At 35.2% G+C, this 16,599-nt stretch overlaps 1 protein-coding gene across 3 annotated transcripts in view; it reads left to right on the forward strand.

Moving 5' to 3' along the window:
- CUNH8orf34 (chromosome unknown C8orf34 homolog) overlaps positions 1-16,599 on the forward strand; it is a 488,639-nt gene that overhangs the window by 443,500 nt on the left and 28,540 nt on the right. For all 3 annotated transcript variants that reach the window (XM_033202801.1, XM_033202800.1, XM_033202799.1), the window contains one exon: positions 10,161-10,254. In XM_033202801.1, the coding sequence (XP_033058692.1) occupies positions 10,161-10,254 (94 nt within the window). The remainder of the gene's footprint in view (positions 1-10,160; positions 10,255-16,599) is intronic.

The raw sequence follows: 16,599 nt of genomic DNA on the forward strand, positions 1-16,599 counted from the left end.
TATCCAAGGGTCATCTGTGTCATGGAACTTTGGACTGATGGGAAACTATTTTGGAACTCTCAGAGAAACCAGTGGACAGAGCCCATAAAACTATACCTGAAGCCAGACCCCCGTGGCCACTAAATTAGCTATCTAAATCCGCTACAGGTGGAGGGAACTGGGAAACAGTTTGGTGATGCTAAGAATCGCCTACAAGGATTTTGTGGTTGCCTAAGCTCTTGGTTCAGCATTCCCCACTTAACAGTGGATCTGTGGGTGATGGGCCACCTCCACAAGAGGGATGGCTGATGCCTCTTGTAATATGTTCTGTCTAGGTCTAACCTCATGTTCCCACCTGAAGAGCACTGAGGTGCTGGGCCAAGACATGGGCTGCCTGCTGATGATAGAACTTATGAATAAATCTTCTTCTAATTTTGTAGTTCTCGTCCAAGAAAAACAGGCTTATTTTCTTCATAATTACCAATGTGCAATGTAAATGTACATGTTGTACACAAGTGTAAATGCTCAATGTGGCAAGAAGGTTGAGAATTTGTGCCTTTTCACTTAAAGTACTTAAAGGCTATTGTTCCTCAGACTGTGGTCCTCTGACTGCAACAATGCCATCATCAGGGGGCTTGTAAGAAATACAAAATCTTGGGGCTCAGCCCAGACCCAAATAATCAAAATCAACATCCTAACATGATCTCCATTTGATTCGAAAGCATCCTAAGTGCCAAGAAGCTCTGCCCTAAAGTGTCTTTTCCAACGTTCTTTCTAGGGAGTAACTGTGTGCATCATGAAAACTCCCAATTTTGTTTAAAAATCTCCAATTTCATATAAAATAGGTAAAGAGAAAACCTTTATTTATAAATTTATATCTTGCTTACTCATCTACTCTCAATAATAATTTTTTGTCTGAAATAAAATACACAAAATCTCTCCAGTTTTAGAGGTTCATTACTGGCTTTCAGTTTGAATTTTGCAAAACATGTGAACTACCTTAGGGGCTCAGTATTACTCAGTATTTTCATCTACTATTGACTTATACTGAGATTTTAGCTCTCTCTTAAGCCAACAGATGACCATTCTTTACAGTAAAACTAAGACCTTAATTAGTAAACTATGAACTTACTACTAATTGGCTTTTCTCACAGATAATCCATTTATGTATTAGAAAATATATATGTTCTTAAACTCTTCTCCATGGAGAACATGTTTAGAATGTGAGCCATAACATGATAGTCTTTTGTCTTTTCTCACTCAGGCTTTTATTTCACTTTTTCTTTTTTCTTCGTGTTAGTAGAAACAGTAAACAATAAAAAACAGTATTTATAAATGTTAGAAGCATTGAGGCTAAAACTGAGCTAGCAAACATTTGCTTTTATTTAGTACACAATGAAACTCAAATAAACCATAGTGTTTACATTTTTAATATATTTAACATTTCTTACTAAAGTTTGAACAACTCTCTGCAGATCAAACTCTCTTTTTTTCATCTAGTTTTATAATGAGACAGAATCATAACCACATGAAATTAGACAATTTTGTTTAGATCTGAATCAAAACTACAGAGATGATATGGTCTTCTCTAAAAGTAAAGCTAAAATGGAGCTTTTATTCAACATCTTCTATTTTTTAATGTATTATTTGACTAAGATTTATGGTTTCGACCAAATAAAAAATGAAATATTTTATAATTGCCTACATTTCTTTGTCCTCAAAATAGCTCTGATAGTTAAATTTTTAAAAATATTACATGCTTTTTACATCTAAGACACTTGATAACTCAAGGTGGGAATAATTTTACGTCATAGAAATCTTAGTTTTTGGATTATATTAACGTTCATTTGAAAAGTGTATAATTTAAAATAACTTATCAAATTCAATCAGTTCCAAATCTAGATTGTCATAATTTTTGTAGAGAAGTTAATCCATTTAAAATATCACATTACCAGGACCAAGCTGGTGGCTCATGCCTATAATCCTAGAACTTTGGGAGACTAAGGCAGGAGGATTGCTAGAGGCCAGGAATTCAAAATCAGCCTGGGCAACATAGTGAGATCCTGACTCTAAAAAAAATAAAAATAAATTAGCCAGGCATAGTGACACAGACCTATAGTCTCAGCTCTTCAGGAGACTGAGGCAGGAGGATTGCTTCAGCCCAGGCGTTTGAGTCTGCATTGAGCTGTGAGCTCACCACTACACTCTAGCATGGGTGACAGCGTAAGATCTTGTCTCTGAAACACACACACACACCAGATGAATAATTGGGAAGCAGCGTAGTACACTGGTTAAAAATCCCTTAATCATTAGTGAAATGTAGTCATTTAAATATATATGCATCAGGTAAGTATTGTCAATTTAAATGATTAAGAAGTCACAAAGAACTAGACTGAAGTCAGTGATTTCATTTGAGATTCCTCACACCCTTAGGAAGTTAGTTGGTGAGGGCCAGAGGCAATACGCATGGGAGTGCGAACTTACTGGCAGTGTGGCAGCTTCACAATCTCTCAGGATGTCAAACAGAATTAAAAGCACCAGACAGGTCTTTTCAAATCTGTTGAGGTTGGCTTTACCAGATGTGCCATCTGAACCAGAAAGGGGATCAATTCTGTGCATCACAATATCCTGGAATCACTTTGGATGCCAGTTTTGGCCTGCTTGTTGTCTTGTTTCTCGTGTGTAGTATTCTGCTATCTGTGGCGTAAGGAAGTTTCAATTCTACTTCTGATGGAGAGTGTATGACATTATTCCCTGTAATCAATAAGAGAAAAATTACTTTTTATCATTCATGAAGGTTTACTTTTTTAAATTTTAAATAATTATTATTAATTATCATAGTTTTATTTTACTTAGAAAACTGGGAAATGAAGATCTTTTTTCAAGAAAATCCTATTTTGCCACTAACATTCATTAAGAACAGAGACATGCTAAATCATAATTTTTAAAAAAGTTATAACATGGCACTCAGACAGATATAAAATGGATACAAGTGAAAGATTTATTTAACTGATAAATTAATGAGGGAACAAATAAAGCATTCCAATGAGTTCAAAGAAGAATTAAACCCTCACTTACATAGTCATAAAGGAATGCTGAAATGACATTATAAATAGTTGGAAAAATTGGCAAATTTAATCACTATCCATAGGATAACAATCTATTGCATTCCAATGGACACGATTTGCACTTATATGGACAAAAAGCATTTGCACTGCTACCATTTTCTACAAATTCCATAATTGTAAAATAGCTAAAGTCAATGAAAGTTCCCGAGCTTCTGTAAAATCAGATAACTGGCATGCTCGAAAAATGACTTGTTTTTCATTGATAAACCCAATCATCTTTTTTTTTTTTTTCCCTAAATCTTTTACAAATTCATACTACAATTTCCTTGGAAAGAAAAGCCACGAAGTGGAATGAGTTGGAAAAGAAGATGAAGTACAATCCCAATATATAGTGTAGGATAGCAAAATAGTCATATAAATTTATTTAAGTATTTTGCATTTACTTTGTAATGTTTTTCACAACCTATCGTATTTTAATAACTTCGTTATTACTCTCTCTCTTTTATTTTCCCAGATTCTATTAATTTATACTAATAGTTCCTAATTTTAAGTAACTTCTACAATTCCCAAAATAAATAGGCTTCATAAGTAAAATTCACTTACAAGTCCCCCAGCTCATGCCTGTAATCCCAGCACTTTAGGAGGCTGAGGTGGGCAGATTGCAGTCCAGGAGTTAGAGACCAGACTGGGCAATATGGTGAAACCCCATCTCCACACAAACACACACACACACACACACATCATGGATAGTATGAACCATTTCATTAACAAATGCAAAAAGAAAGTTATTTATGAACTTTACAAATTTAGCTGTGTACATTATATAAAGGGAATTTCATTTTAATGGAAGTGATTTTTAATGGAAGGATTAATTCTTTGTCAGTGGAAGCAGTCCATTACATGTATCCAGAGTGGAGTATGACTTTGTTTTATATGTACTGTGCTTCAGGGAACCTTATTTTATAGGGATTACATGGTTATAGAAGTAAAATTAAAGTGATTAAACCATTTTGAAAGATGGAAACTGATGTTTTGTGCATTAGTGACATATTAATACCAAATGAAAAGAAATACTTAGTTGATTAAGAATTAAAGTAGCCAATGGTAGAAGTTTGAGCAAAGAAGTAAAGAAGTAATTTTTTTTTCCTGAAATACACTGAACTTTCAGGGCCACATATGATAAATCACTGATTGGTTGCATTCAGATAATCTAAAAATAAGCTCTTCATGTGGATCAACAATGCTGTTGAAGTCTGTAAAGCACTTATTCTGTTAGCAGAGAGAATAATATATTGATTCAGAGCTAGCAACCATTTTCCATGTGATAAATATCACTATTTCCCACCATTCCTAGTCCCTGTACATTTGCTATCATTATGGTGAAAGTGTTTTAGAAAAAGAATGAATAGCATTTCTTCTAAAAGTAACACAAAAAAGTTGCTCTTAGGAATATAAAAAAGTTTATACTACACTCAGATACAGTTTAACATTCTTATGGAAAATGTATATTTGAATAAGTTGGCAAAGAGGGACGCGTCAGCTTTTGTATTTTAAAATGTTCGAGATTTTAGCTCCTTGACCCCATCAAAAAGAATTATATGTAGCCTTATGGGCTGAGTTTTAGGCATACATAGTGCTGCCTGTTGGCACTGATAAAGTGAACAGGTGTGTTATATTACTAGCTCTATTCCAGGGGAAACCAAAGTAAAACATTTAAATCATCCATTAACAGTAATATTTGTACTATCTTTATGATTCCAATAATTCAACATTTTAAAGTTCTTCCCAAACTACATATTTTACCAAGTTCCATTTGTACTTTAGGCAATTTGCCTTAAATAGAGAACAGTTGAGTGCTGCTTATCTGTTCAGGAATAAAGCCATTAAAACCAAAAACCAATAGGTAGTATTGCTTAATATTCTGAACTACTGTGGGAAAATAATAACACAATTGATTTATTACTCATATCTTTTTCATGAAAACAAATTTCAGTATTTCAATCCAAAAGCTAAATAAGCAAAATATTTTTAAATTAAAAACACTTTTTCATGATCACTTTAAATGTTTCTGTTTTAAAGGAATTACTTCAGCAATTTCATTTTCCCTTATGTATCCAAAATGTCTATTTTTCATATTTCTTCTTTGAACATCAGAGACTCTGTTCCATTTTTTAAAAACTGCAGCTGTGTGATTTCCCTCTCTGTTAAATAAACATTTCTGAAATTTTACTTCTGTTATCTTCTACATAGCTATTGAATTTTAAATCCACAATTTTTTACACTTATGCTATTTTTTTGGTATAGCTCAGCAAGATCAAATTTAGTAATTAATAAATTTTTAAAAAATCAGGTTAAGTCCTTACGATAAACACTGGTTTATACTTAAATGGTATATTCCAAGATTGAGGGGTTTTTTTTTGTTTTTGTTTTTTGTTTGTTTGTTTTTGCTGACTTTTCCTGCAATAGCCCATCTAGTGCCTCTCACCTTCTATTATCTAAAGGTATCTAGACCTAGATAGATACAACTTAGGAAGTACAAGAGATCATCTAATCTAGTAACTATCCCATTCTATCCCAAAAGAGAATTTTACATGCCTTGGATTCACCAGGACAGAATGCTGTGCCTTCTGACCCCTGGGGCAATGAGTTTCCACTGTGGAGCCTATCTCTCATATGATAGGAATTTAAGTTTTAATCCAATTAACAGACCATTTTAAAGAGCTGCTTATGCTAAAAACTTTATGCTTTTATTTTTAAAATGAAAATCACTTTTGAGGCTGGGCATGGTGGCTCACACCTGTAATCCCAGCACCTTCGGAGGCAGAGGTGGGAGGATGGCTTAAGCCCAGGAGTTGAAGACCAGTCTGGGCAACCCAGAGAGACCCTGTCTCTACAAGGAGTTAAAGAAAAAGAAAAGAAAAAGTTATTGAGGCATGGTGGCACGTGCCTGTAGTTCCAGCTACTCCTGAGGCCGAGAGGGGAGAAGGGCTTGAGTCCAGAACATCTGAGGCTGCAGTGTGCCATGTTTGTGTCACTGCACTCCAGCCTGGGCAATAGAAAACACGTCTTAAAAAAAAAAAGAAAGAAAAAAAGAAAATTATTTTGAAATTTGGTTTTGCTTTCTTTTGTAAAAGGAAAATTTGGGGGCCCCCAAATTACTAATCTAAAGGGAAAACTCAAACTGGAAATGGCTCAAGGCAAACCTGCCTCCCACTCTGTTCAAAACCATCCCGCTGCTCACTGAAATAGAAGCATTATCTGATGGCCTCCTTTGGAACACCTTATCAGAAACTCAAAAGAATACAACCTTTTTATCTCTTACCTACCTGAGACCTGGAAGCCCCTCCCTGCTTCAAGCTGGAGCTGTCTCCACTTTTCTGGATGGAACCAATGTACTTCTTACATATATTGATTGATGTGTCATGTCTCCCTAAAATGTAGAAAACCAAGCTGTTCCCCGACCACCTCGGGCACATGTCACCAGGACTTCCTGAGGCTGTCACAGGCGTACATCCTCAACCTTGGCAAAATAAACTTTCTAAATTACCCGAAACCATCTCAGATATTTAGGGTTCACACTTTGAATTTTAAAAATAAACGTTTTTAGAACAGTTTTTGATGTCCAGAATTATTAGATAGATAATACAGAGAGTTGCTATGGCTCTTACTCAGTTTTAACTATTACTGGTACTTTGTTAGTATGGGGCACTGGTGACAGTTAACAGGCCAGTATTGATACATTATTAGTAACCATATCTGTACTGTGTGCAGCTTTTCACCACTTTTCCCTGTCATTTTCTCTTGATCGCATCCAGGATCCACATTACGTTTAGTCATTGTGCCTCCTTAGACTTTTCTTGGTTGTGACCCTTTCTCACAACCAAGCTTTCCCTGTGTTTAAAGATCACAGTGGCTTTCAGGAGTGCAGCTCAGATATTTTGCAGATTGTTCTTCCGTTGATATTTCTGTGATATTCTCATCATAATTAGATTGGGTTAATGTGCTTTTAGGAGGAAGACCACGGAGGTAAAATTTAATTTTCATGGCATCCTGTCAAGGGTACATCCTATCAATATGCCGTATTACTGTTTATGTTGACCTTGGTCACCTGGCTGGAGATAAGGTTTGTCAGGTTTCTTCACTGTAAAGTTACTTTTATCCTTTCCCTATCCCTACTGAACTGTTTGAAAGAAAGTCACTAAATATAGCCCACACTTAAAAAGTGGGAAGTTTTTCTCCACATCTTTAAGGGTGGAGAATCTACATAAATTATTTGAAATGCTCCTGTCTACATATTTGCCTATTCTATACTCATCCATTCATGTATTTATTTGAACATTTATTTTTATCTGTATGGAATTACAGATATTTATTGCATCTTTTGGATAGTGACCCAATACTGGCTTATTTATTTTGTTGCTCAAATTGTTCTAGCTTTGGCTACTGACAGCTTTTTCAGTTAGTCCCTTATCTTTTTTACTTACATACTTCCATAATTGTGTGTGTGTGTGTGTGTGTGTGTGCGTGTGTTTTCCAGTACTTTCTTGCTTTTTTTTTTTTTCTTGAGCTACCAGATGTTCCACCTTATCTTGTACATTTCCTCCCTCAGTCCTAGGGGGTCCAATCATTTATCCAGAAACCAAGACTGGGGTGGTAGGTGTGTTAATTGCTACTGAGTGTCATTGCTTCTAAGTCTTCTCAGCTGCCAGAGTAGAGAAACATATGCATATACATGAATATGGGCCATGCATGGTTGCTCACACCTGTAATCTCAGCTACTTGGGAGACTGAGGCAGGAGGATCACTTGGGCCCTGGAGGTTCAGGTGCATCATCATCTCACCACTACACTCCAGCCCAGGCAACAAAGTGAGACTCTGTCTCAGAAATAAATAAATAAATAAATAAAAAGAAATATATATCAACATTTCTATGTGTAGCCATCTGTATATATAGTAAGGTAAACACGAATTCATACTGACGTCTTCAACTCTAATACATTATGCATGGATCATTCTAGCCTCTTTCTCTGCTTATCTGTAAATTGCCACACCAGCAGTGAGAAATCTGCCTCCCATCATCCATTTACTTTGCTGTTCATTTCCAGAGTACATATATAGTGGTTTCAGAATTGTTAACCTGTATGCCCATGGAAAGCAAGTTTATCAACTAGAGTATAGTGCGTATGTATAGTTCCTTTAGCCTTTGGTCTTACAAACTCCACTCATTTTCAAAGTTAGTTAGGTTAGCACCTTATTTCCTCCCCCTTCGATGAGGCTGTTTCATACATCTGTAACACATTTATGTTCTTTCTTTCTTGGTATATTGCGTTTCATTCTGGGATTCCCCAACTTACAAATTGATTTTTTTCATTTGCCTACATTAAAGTTTATGCTGTGGTATAAAATTCTATGAGTTTTGACAAATGCTTCATGTCTTGCATTTGCCATGATAATATCACACAGAATAGTTTTACTGCCCTGAAATATATCCTGTGCATCACACAATCAACCCACCACTCCACTTCCAAACTTCTGGAAAATTGTGCTGTTTTGAAACTCTAGATTGGGGCTGAACATCTCCAGAATTTGATATCAAAATGAAAGGCATGGCAGATAGAATATTTATCTCATAAAGCAACTGTTTTAAACAAAGTAGGCATTTAATGACTGGTGGTGTCATGTTTCTTAAATATCAAAGGTTGTGGAACTTTATTTTAACTTGTTAGCATTTGTCTGAATAATAATAAAGCACAATATCTCATACTGGAGAAAAATGTAATTGAAAAAGGGTAGAGATGATGAGTGAATTTGAGAGATAAAAAGTGAACTGACAGATCATATTGATTTTATGTTTTTCATTTTCAAAATATGTTTGAAAACATGTTATTGAGTCATGGCTCACTAAATTTAAAGTTGTTATTTTGTTAAAGAGGAGAACTATCTCTCCCCTCTCCTTCCTTTTTATCCTTCAGCCTCTCCTTTCTTTTCTTCCTTACTTCCTCCTATATGAATGTTTACCCAGTAAGTCCCTATTTTGTGCAAAGGATATAATAGATGCTAGGAATGCATAGGTGAAAAAAATTATTTATGACCTAAAGGACCTTTCTTATTCTTTTTGAGGAAGGAAGAGATGAAGGTATAAATATTACATGGTATTATTCTATTGGTATAACAGGCACATAGAGAAATAGAGGAGTAACTCTGCCTTGCAGGATCAGGGAAGACTTCCAGTAGAAGTGATCCTAGAGCTTTGCAGGAGAAGTGTTAATGTTTAAGACAGATAAGGAAATGCATTGTAGAGCTACCAGTTAATTATAGCTGGAGTGGTCAAGGTGGGACTGAGAGAGTAGTGTGATAGAACATGTTAGACAAGTATGGATCATGCAGGGCTTTGAGTTTAAATCTTACCCAGGGAATAATGATAGAGACACTGAAAAATTATAAGCAAGGTGGTGATTACATCATATGGCATCTTAAAAAGCGTGCTCTGGCAGGTGACTGGTGGGAGAATTAGACAGGATATGATACATGATCCTGGAAAGTTTCCCGGATGGCTATTACTACAGTCAGGGTGGGAGATAATGAGGATCTGCTTTAGTTCAATGACAGAAGGGAAGGAGCAGCAAGGAAGTATATGAGAAATATGTTAACAAACTTTAGAAAGTGAGAAGAGGAAGGAGGCAGTGAAGTAATACTAGGAAAGTAAAATTGAAGATGTTCTCTAAATCCCATTCATCTTCATTCTCATTAAAGGGAATTTGAAACCTTGATGGTAAAGAGGCATGTTTTATGCAATTTTATATTGAACATTTCATAATTATGTTTCCAAGAATGAGTGTCAACATTTCCATAAAAATATTAATTCATGAGGATACAGTTCAGATATTTATTTACTCTAAATGTTATTAAAAGAAGAATGTAAAAAATGAGTTGAGTTTGTAGTTCATCTATGACATGAAAATGAAGTTAAACTTAGAGCTTTCCTTTTTTTAATGAGGAAATTATTCTGATAGTTTTTGAAGATGCAATTCATAAAGATTGAAGCAATCACCCATATTAATGTTCACGATATCAAAACAGAGTTTAATCTAAAATAAATTTGTTCTTTGGCAGGATGAATCCTTAAAGCAACTGCAGGTAGTTCATCAACCATGGATCTTGCCAAGTGACACAGAAAGTGAAGGAGTGGAAGCAGAACAAGAGAAACGTGAGTAGACACTATTGTTTACTGACAAATTTCTTTCACCAGAAGGAAATCCATAATAAAGGTATTTCACTTTCATAGCAATAAACCACTTCTATTAAAAAAAAAATCCCAGATTCTATTAGGAAGAACACGTAAAGACAAGCTATCCTTCAGGTCTACGTCTTCATTCAGTAACATCTTAATCGTGGTACAGAGACTCATAAACCAACTTTCTGGGAAAACAAAGTAATTATTCTTCCTGAAGACCAACATAGATTGTCTAGTTGGAATATGAATCTTCTATGAATAGTCTGCAATTATATCAGTGATAATTTATAATTATTTTCAAAATTTCAAAGTATGTCAGGATCAGCTGATTATTATATATGAAATTATATTCATTAGTTAAATGAAGATATTTACATATGTAAACAGTGTTCTAAGTTCACAAAACCAGCTAATATTGTAAGATAACTGAAGACAAATAGACTAATGACTCTTGGTTTAAGTCACCATATTCTACTAATAATGAGGAATGAATTACTCTACTAATGCCATGACTCAGTGCATGCTCTCCAGGGTTTATTGAAATTGTAAGACATACGGGCCCAGAAATCTGATTGAGAAGTTAGTATCAAATTTTAGATATTTATTTTTCTAGTGGTAGCCCTCAGAGAGAAATAACAATTGTATGTGATAATGTAGCCCTCACGATAATTGGTGTGATGTGATGAATAAATAATTCTTCTGAGCCGTAACCATGAGAAATACTTATATGTTACATAGGTAGCATTGTAATCATACATCTGGGGAATCCAGGAAATTACACTTCCAGGTTAAAAGCCATTTTAAAATGTTCTTATCCCACTTCACCATACTGCGGGCTTATGTGGTCAGAGGGAGCACAGGCCTGAGAGTGAGTGCTCAGGTGAGAGGAGGAGGATGGAGGCCAAGGTTCACACAGCTGTCACATTCAGAAATAGAGTAAAAAACACAGTGGTACTTTATAGATTCTATTCAGGGAAAACAGTACCCATCTTCTATAGAAAACAACTGATAGACTGGGTGCAGTGGCTCACCCCTGTAATCCCAGCACTTTGGGAGACCAAGGAGGGCAGATCACCAGGTCAAGAGATCGAGACCATCCTGGGCAACATGGTAAAACCCCATCACTACTAAAAATACAAAAATTAGCTGGCTGTGGTGGTGCTCTCCTGTAGTCCCAGCTACTAGAGAGGCTGAGGCCAGAGAATTGCTTGAACCTGGGAGGTAGAGGTTGCAGTGAGCCAAGATCATGCCAAGGAACTCCAGCCTGGCAACAGAGCAAGACTCCTTCTTAAAAAAATGAAAATAACCAATAAAGATGCAGAAAGTAGAATGTACTTTAAGCGAGTACAAAAGCAAAGGTATTTTGGAAGTCCCTTAATGCAGGACTCCTAAGTAAAATAGTCTAGAAAATATAATAGTGTGGGATATAGAGAAAAGAATCCCCAAATCTGAAAGTATTAATAGTGGCCCAAAAGTTTTATGAAAAAATAAATACACACTCACATCCCTTCATCTTCCTACATATTTAAATATACATAAGCTTTCATTCTAGACTTTGGCTGTAGTGATTTTTCACTGAATTCTTTTGAGGCCTTCAAAAATTTTGTGTTAAAAAAACCTTCAAGCACCGAGTGTGTGTATTGTATAAACACAATATAGGAAAATGTGCTAGTTTTACCATTAGATCCTACAAGAGGTGCCCAAAATGGGCAAAACTGGTAAACAACATCCTATAGAATGCAGGGCATGTTAATTATATAAGTGTGCTGTATTTTATAATGAACTAAAACTTAGACAAGAAAAGAATCCATCAAAATAGTATATTATATCCAATTTCAAATTTAGACTTTTTTTCTTTCTTTAAATCCATATATCTCCAATCAATATTAAGAGTCGAAAACATAGCCTAATCGTGTAAGGGATATGCAAATCCCTAGAACTTTCTCCTAATATGCATTGCCCTGTCACCTAACATGCACTGCCTTTCTGCTTATATTTTTACAATATTTTGGCAATAAGCTTTAATTTTCTTCTCTTCTACTAGGGTGCAAGTTATCTGAGTGAAAGAGTCCATTCCGTTTTTCATCTTATTGAGACACAAAATAAGCCTTCAATAAATATCAGAAGAATTAGTAAATGAATGAGCAAATGAATTAATAGATTTATTTGTTTTTTCCAACTTGTTTATCAGGACAGTTAGAAACTAAAAAAAACCAAAAATAACTATTGTAACTATGAATAACTGTTATAGAAGTTATGTATACTTTTATTAAAACTTTAATATTGGATTTATAGTCTATCCATGAATTTTGCTAAATGGTCTATCAATCACTCTAAGAAAGGCCATTCCTGAACTCTTGTAACTGTAGACCTAGAACCAAAAATATTTGATCTCAGCAATGTTGTACTGGGAGATGACCCTTGACAATGGTAAATTGCTTGAAATAAAATCAGGGTTAAAAATAATTGGGTGGTAATGGGAGCCATCTGGAAATGGAATGCTAGTTAGCATTGTAGCCATGTTCCTAGCACAGAGATGCAAATAAGAGTGGCTTTCATCAACCAGGTGCTGGGACATGTATGCATTGAAGCCACTGAAGCATTGGCATCTCCACTGATAATTTCAGTAAATGCATGTGGTTTGTAGAACAGCTGGCTAGATATTCGTAGATCATCTACCTCTTTCTCAGGAAAAGGAAATACATGACATAAATCTTTATGAGCCCAGTATCTGATTTAGAGTTTACAGGCTCATATTCTAGAAACATATGAGTGAGGAAGATGACAAGTTTATCATTTCAACAACACCTGTTTCTTGACTCAGCTTTCTATAAATTATGCCTAGGTAATTTTATGGAATTGTCTAATTTCTCTTGAGACAAGATCATCTTGGCAGAAAGCTTCCAAATAATGTCAGGGGTAGTCCATATTTCTTACTGCATCATTTAAAAATAAGACTTAGCTCAAATAAATTTTTATAAATGAGCACCTTTAGGAAAAGATATTCTGAACAATTAAATAGGGAACTTTATAAACTTTTTATAAGCAAGATAAGCAAAACTTTGATTAAATAGATTTTTTTCTTTACTCTGCTTTTAATTAAAAAGTATAAATTCAAGTGTGAAAAAACTTGTGCTGGGGTGTGTTTGTCTCTAATCTCTCAGATTATGGTCTGAAGTCACTAAACAAAACAAATCAAATTCCAAATATTTGAACCTACCGAGGTACTTGTTTAATTCTCATATTCTGGGACTCTATTTCAGATCTACTGAATCAGAATCTCTGTGGCTAGGACTCTGAATTCTGCATTTTTCATACTTTGGTAATATTTACTTATTCTAAAAGTTGATAACTAGAAGAAAAAGTTCAATGAATCAGAGGGTTATGTTTTCTGAGTCAGCTTCATAGTACTGTTAAACTTTGGGTCTTCTTTTTCTAGGCTTCTTTCCTCATCTATAAATAAGTTTGAGTATAAAATGTGATGTTGGAGCAAAAGGAATGCTGAAATTTGAAGAAATATACATGGAGAAGACATGAAAGACAGTCTATTATTCTGTTTTCACACTGCTATAAAGAACTACCTGAGACTAGGTAATTGTAAAGAAAAGAGGTTTAATTGACTCACAGTTCCCCATGTCTGGGGAGGCCTCAGGAAACTTACAGTCATGGCAGAAGGAGAAGGAGAAGCAAGCACTTTCTTAGGAGAGAGAGAGAGCAGTGAAAGACACACATTTTTAAACCATCAGATCTCGTGAGAACTCACTATCATGAGAACAACAAGGGGGATTATCTGCACCCATGATCCAATTACCTCCTACCATGCCCCTCTTCTGACACACGACGATTAAAATTTGACATGAGATTTGGGTGGGGACACTGAGCCAAACAATATCAGACAGGTCCTCCAGACTGTTGGTTCAATGCTTACAAAATCAAGACATAAAACATCTAGAATAAATTTAGCCAGTACCCTCTAGTTACATTTTAGATTTTTAAAAACACAAGTAAACAAGCTACAAACACACAAGCAAACAAACAAAAAAACAAACCAACCAAACCAACAAAACAACACAAATGTCCCAAATAAACAAATAATAGCCATAGTTACAGATGAAAGCTAATGCTGTTATAAAACATTAAGACTGCCCCCCTTGAGTTTGGGTCCTAGTTCTTCCTGAGGTCTCAATGTCTGTAACAATAGGTGATTTGGCCCTGGGTCTCCTTAAGGCAGGGAGATTGAGATGGTGACACTGTATAGAGCTTGTCACCTGCAAGGGCTGCCTCAGGTATAAAAAGGGAAACAAAATACCTGTGCTCTCCAACTGTGGAACAAGCCATGAAATTTGCTATTGGAACTAGACTTTGAATGAAAAATATAAAGTTATACATAGGGAATCAAACTCTCAGCTCTGTAGTTTGGTTATTGAGTTCACATGTAAACTATTTGTATTGTTAGAAACCCCATGTTATAATAACAATTGGCCAGCTTCATTAAAATTCACAGGGTCCTCTCATATGTAAATGTAAGAACTGGGGCATTTAGAACTCCCAAAGATTTAAATATCCTTCCTGCTGAAGATGAGCTCTCAATCAAATTACAAGCTACATGAAAAGTTATAGCAAAACAACAGAGTCAGTAAATGCTAAAAACACTAGAATTAGCATGATGAGAATGGAAAAAAAGAAGACAATCAGACAGAGATCATATTAAAAGTATGCTTAAGATATTTAAAGATAGAGGCCGGGCATGGTGGCTTACGTCTGTAATCCCAACACTTTGGGAGGTCGAGGTGGGCAGATCACAAGGTCAGGAGATCGAGACCTTCCTGGCTAACACAGTGAGACCTCATCTCTACTAAAAATACAAAAAATTAGCCGGTCATGGTGGCACGTGCCTGTAATCCCAGCTACTTGGGAGGCTAAGGCAGGATAATCGTTTGAATCTGGGAGACAGAGGTTGTAGTGAGCCAAGATTGCATCACTGCACCCCAGCCTAGGCGACAGAGTGAGACTCCATCTCAAAAAAAAAAAAAAAGATATTTAAAGATATTAAAGGAAAAGGAAATATACTGAAATAATTCTAAAGTAAGGAAAAAGACAAAGAGATATTTAAAAGATTATCAAGAACTTCTCCAAGTAAAAATACAATTACTGAAATTAAAAACTTAATCAATGTTTTAAATATCTCATTAAAAAATTCTGAAAATAGAATTAGACAAATGAAAAATAGAAAGCCAGAAAGCAATAAAAAATATAGAGATGGAAAATTCAGATTTCAGGTTAGGTGGCATATGATGTGTGTGTGTGTGTGTATGAGTGTGTGTGTGTATGTGTGTGTGTATGCATACATAAAAATACATACATGTACTTACATTTATAGATACAGCTTTTAATATATATGTGTATATGTATACATACACAAACATACATATACATTATAAGCTGTATATAATACAATCTCCGCAGGAGAAAATAGAAGAAAGGCAATAGTGAAAGATACAGTGATTGAAAACTTTCCAGAATTAATGGAAAGTTTTAATTCTCAAATTGGAAAGCATAACAAACACTATTTATTTTGATATTCACATTGTAAAAATGTAGAATATCACAAAGAAAGAAAATCTAAAAACCAACAAGAAAAAGCACATAGATTGCATAAAAATAGTAAAGTTAGACAATAGAATTTTCATCAATTAAAACTACATACTTCCAAAAGGCTGAGAGTAACTCTTGTGCCCAGAGAAACTACCATGTATGAGTGATCACCACGCATAGATCTTTACTGAAGAAATTGTTCTGGGTTATATTTTAGTAGAAAAATAATTGATTCCCAAAGGATTTTCAAGTATTAAAAAAGCAAAGATTAGAAGAAAAATTGGTAAACATGGTGTCAACCTTTAAGAATTACTGGCAAACATAAAAAGGAACAAGATCATATTCTTCGCAGGGACATGGATGAAGGTGGAGGCCATTATCCTCAGCAAACCAACGCAAACACAGAAAACCAAACACCACATGTTCTCACTTATAAGTGGGAGCTGAATGATGAGAACATATGGACACATGCAGGGGAACAACACTGGGGTTGTCCGAAGTAGGGTAGGGGAAGGGAGAGCATCAGGAAGAATAGCTAACAGATGCTGGGCTTAATACCTATAGGTGATGGGATGACCTATGCAGCAAACCACCATGGCACATATTTACCTGTGTAACAAACCTGCACATCCTGCACATGCACTCTGAACTTGAAATAACATAAAAGTTGAAGATTAAAAAAATCACTGGCAAAAATAAAAAAGTATTAATTTCCAATAGAAA

This window comes from Trachypithecus francoisi, unplaced genomic scaffold, assembly GCF_009764315.1.
Source record: "Trachypithecus francoisi isolate TF-2019V2 unplaced genomic scaffold, Tfra_2.0 Lachesis_group7, whole genome shotgun sequence".
Lineage (NCBI taxonomy): Eukaryota > Metazoa > Chordata > Mammalia > Primates > Cercopithecidae > Trachypithecus > Trachypithecus francoisi.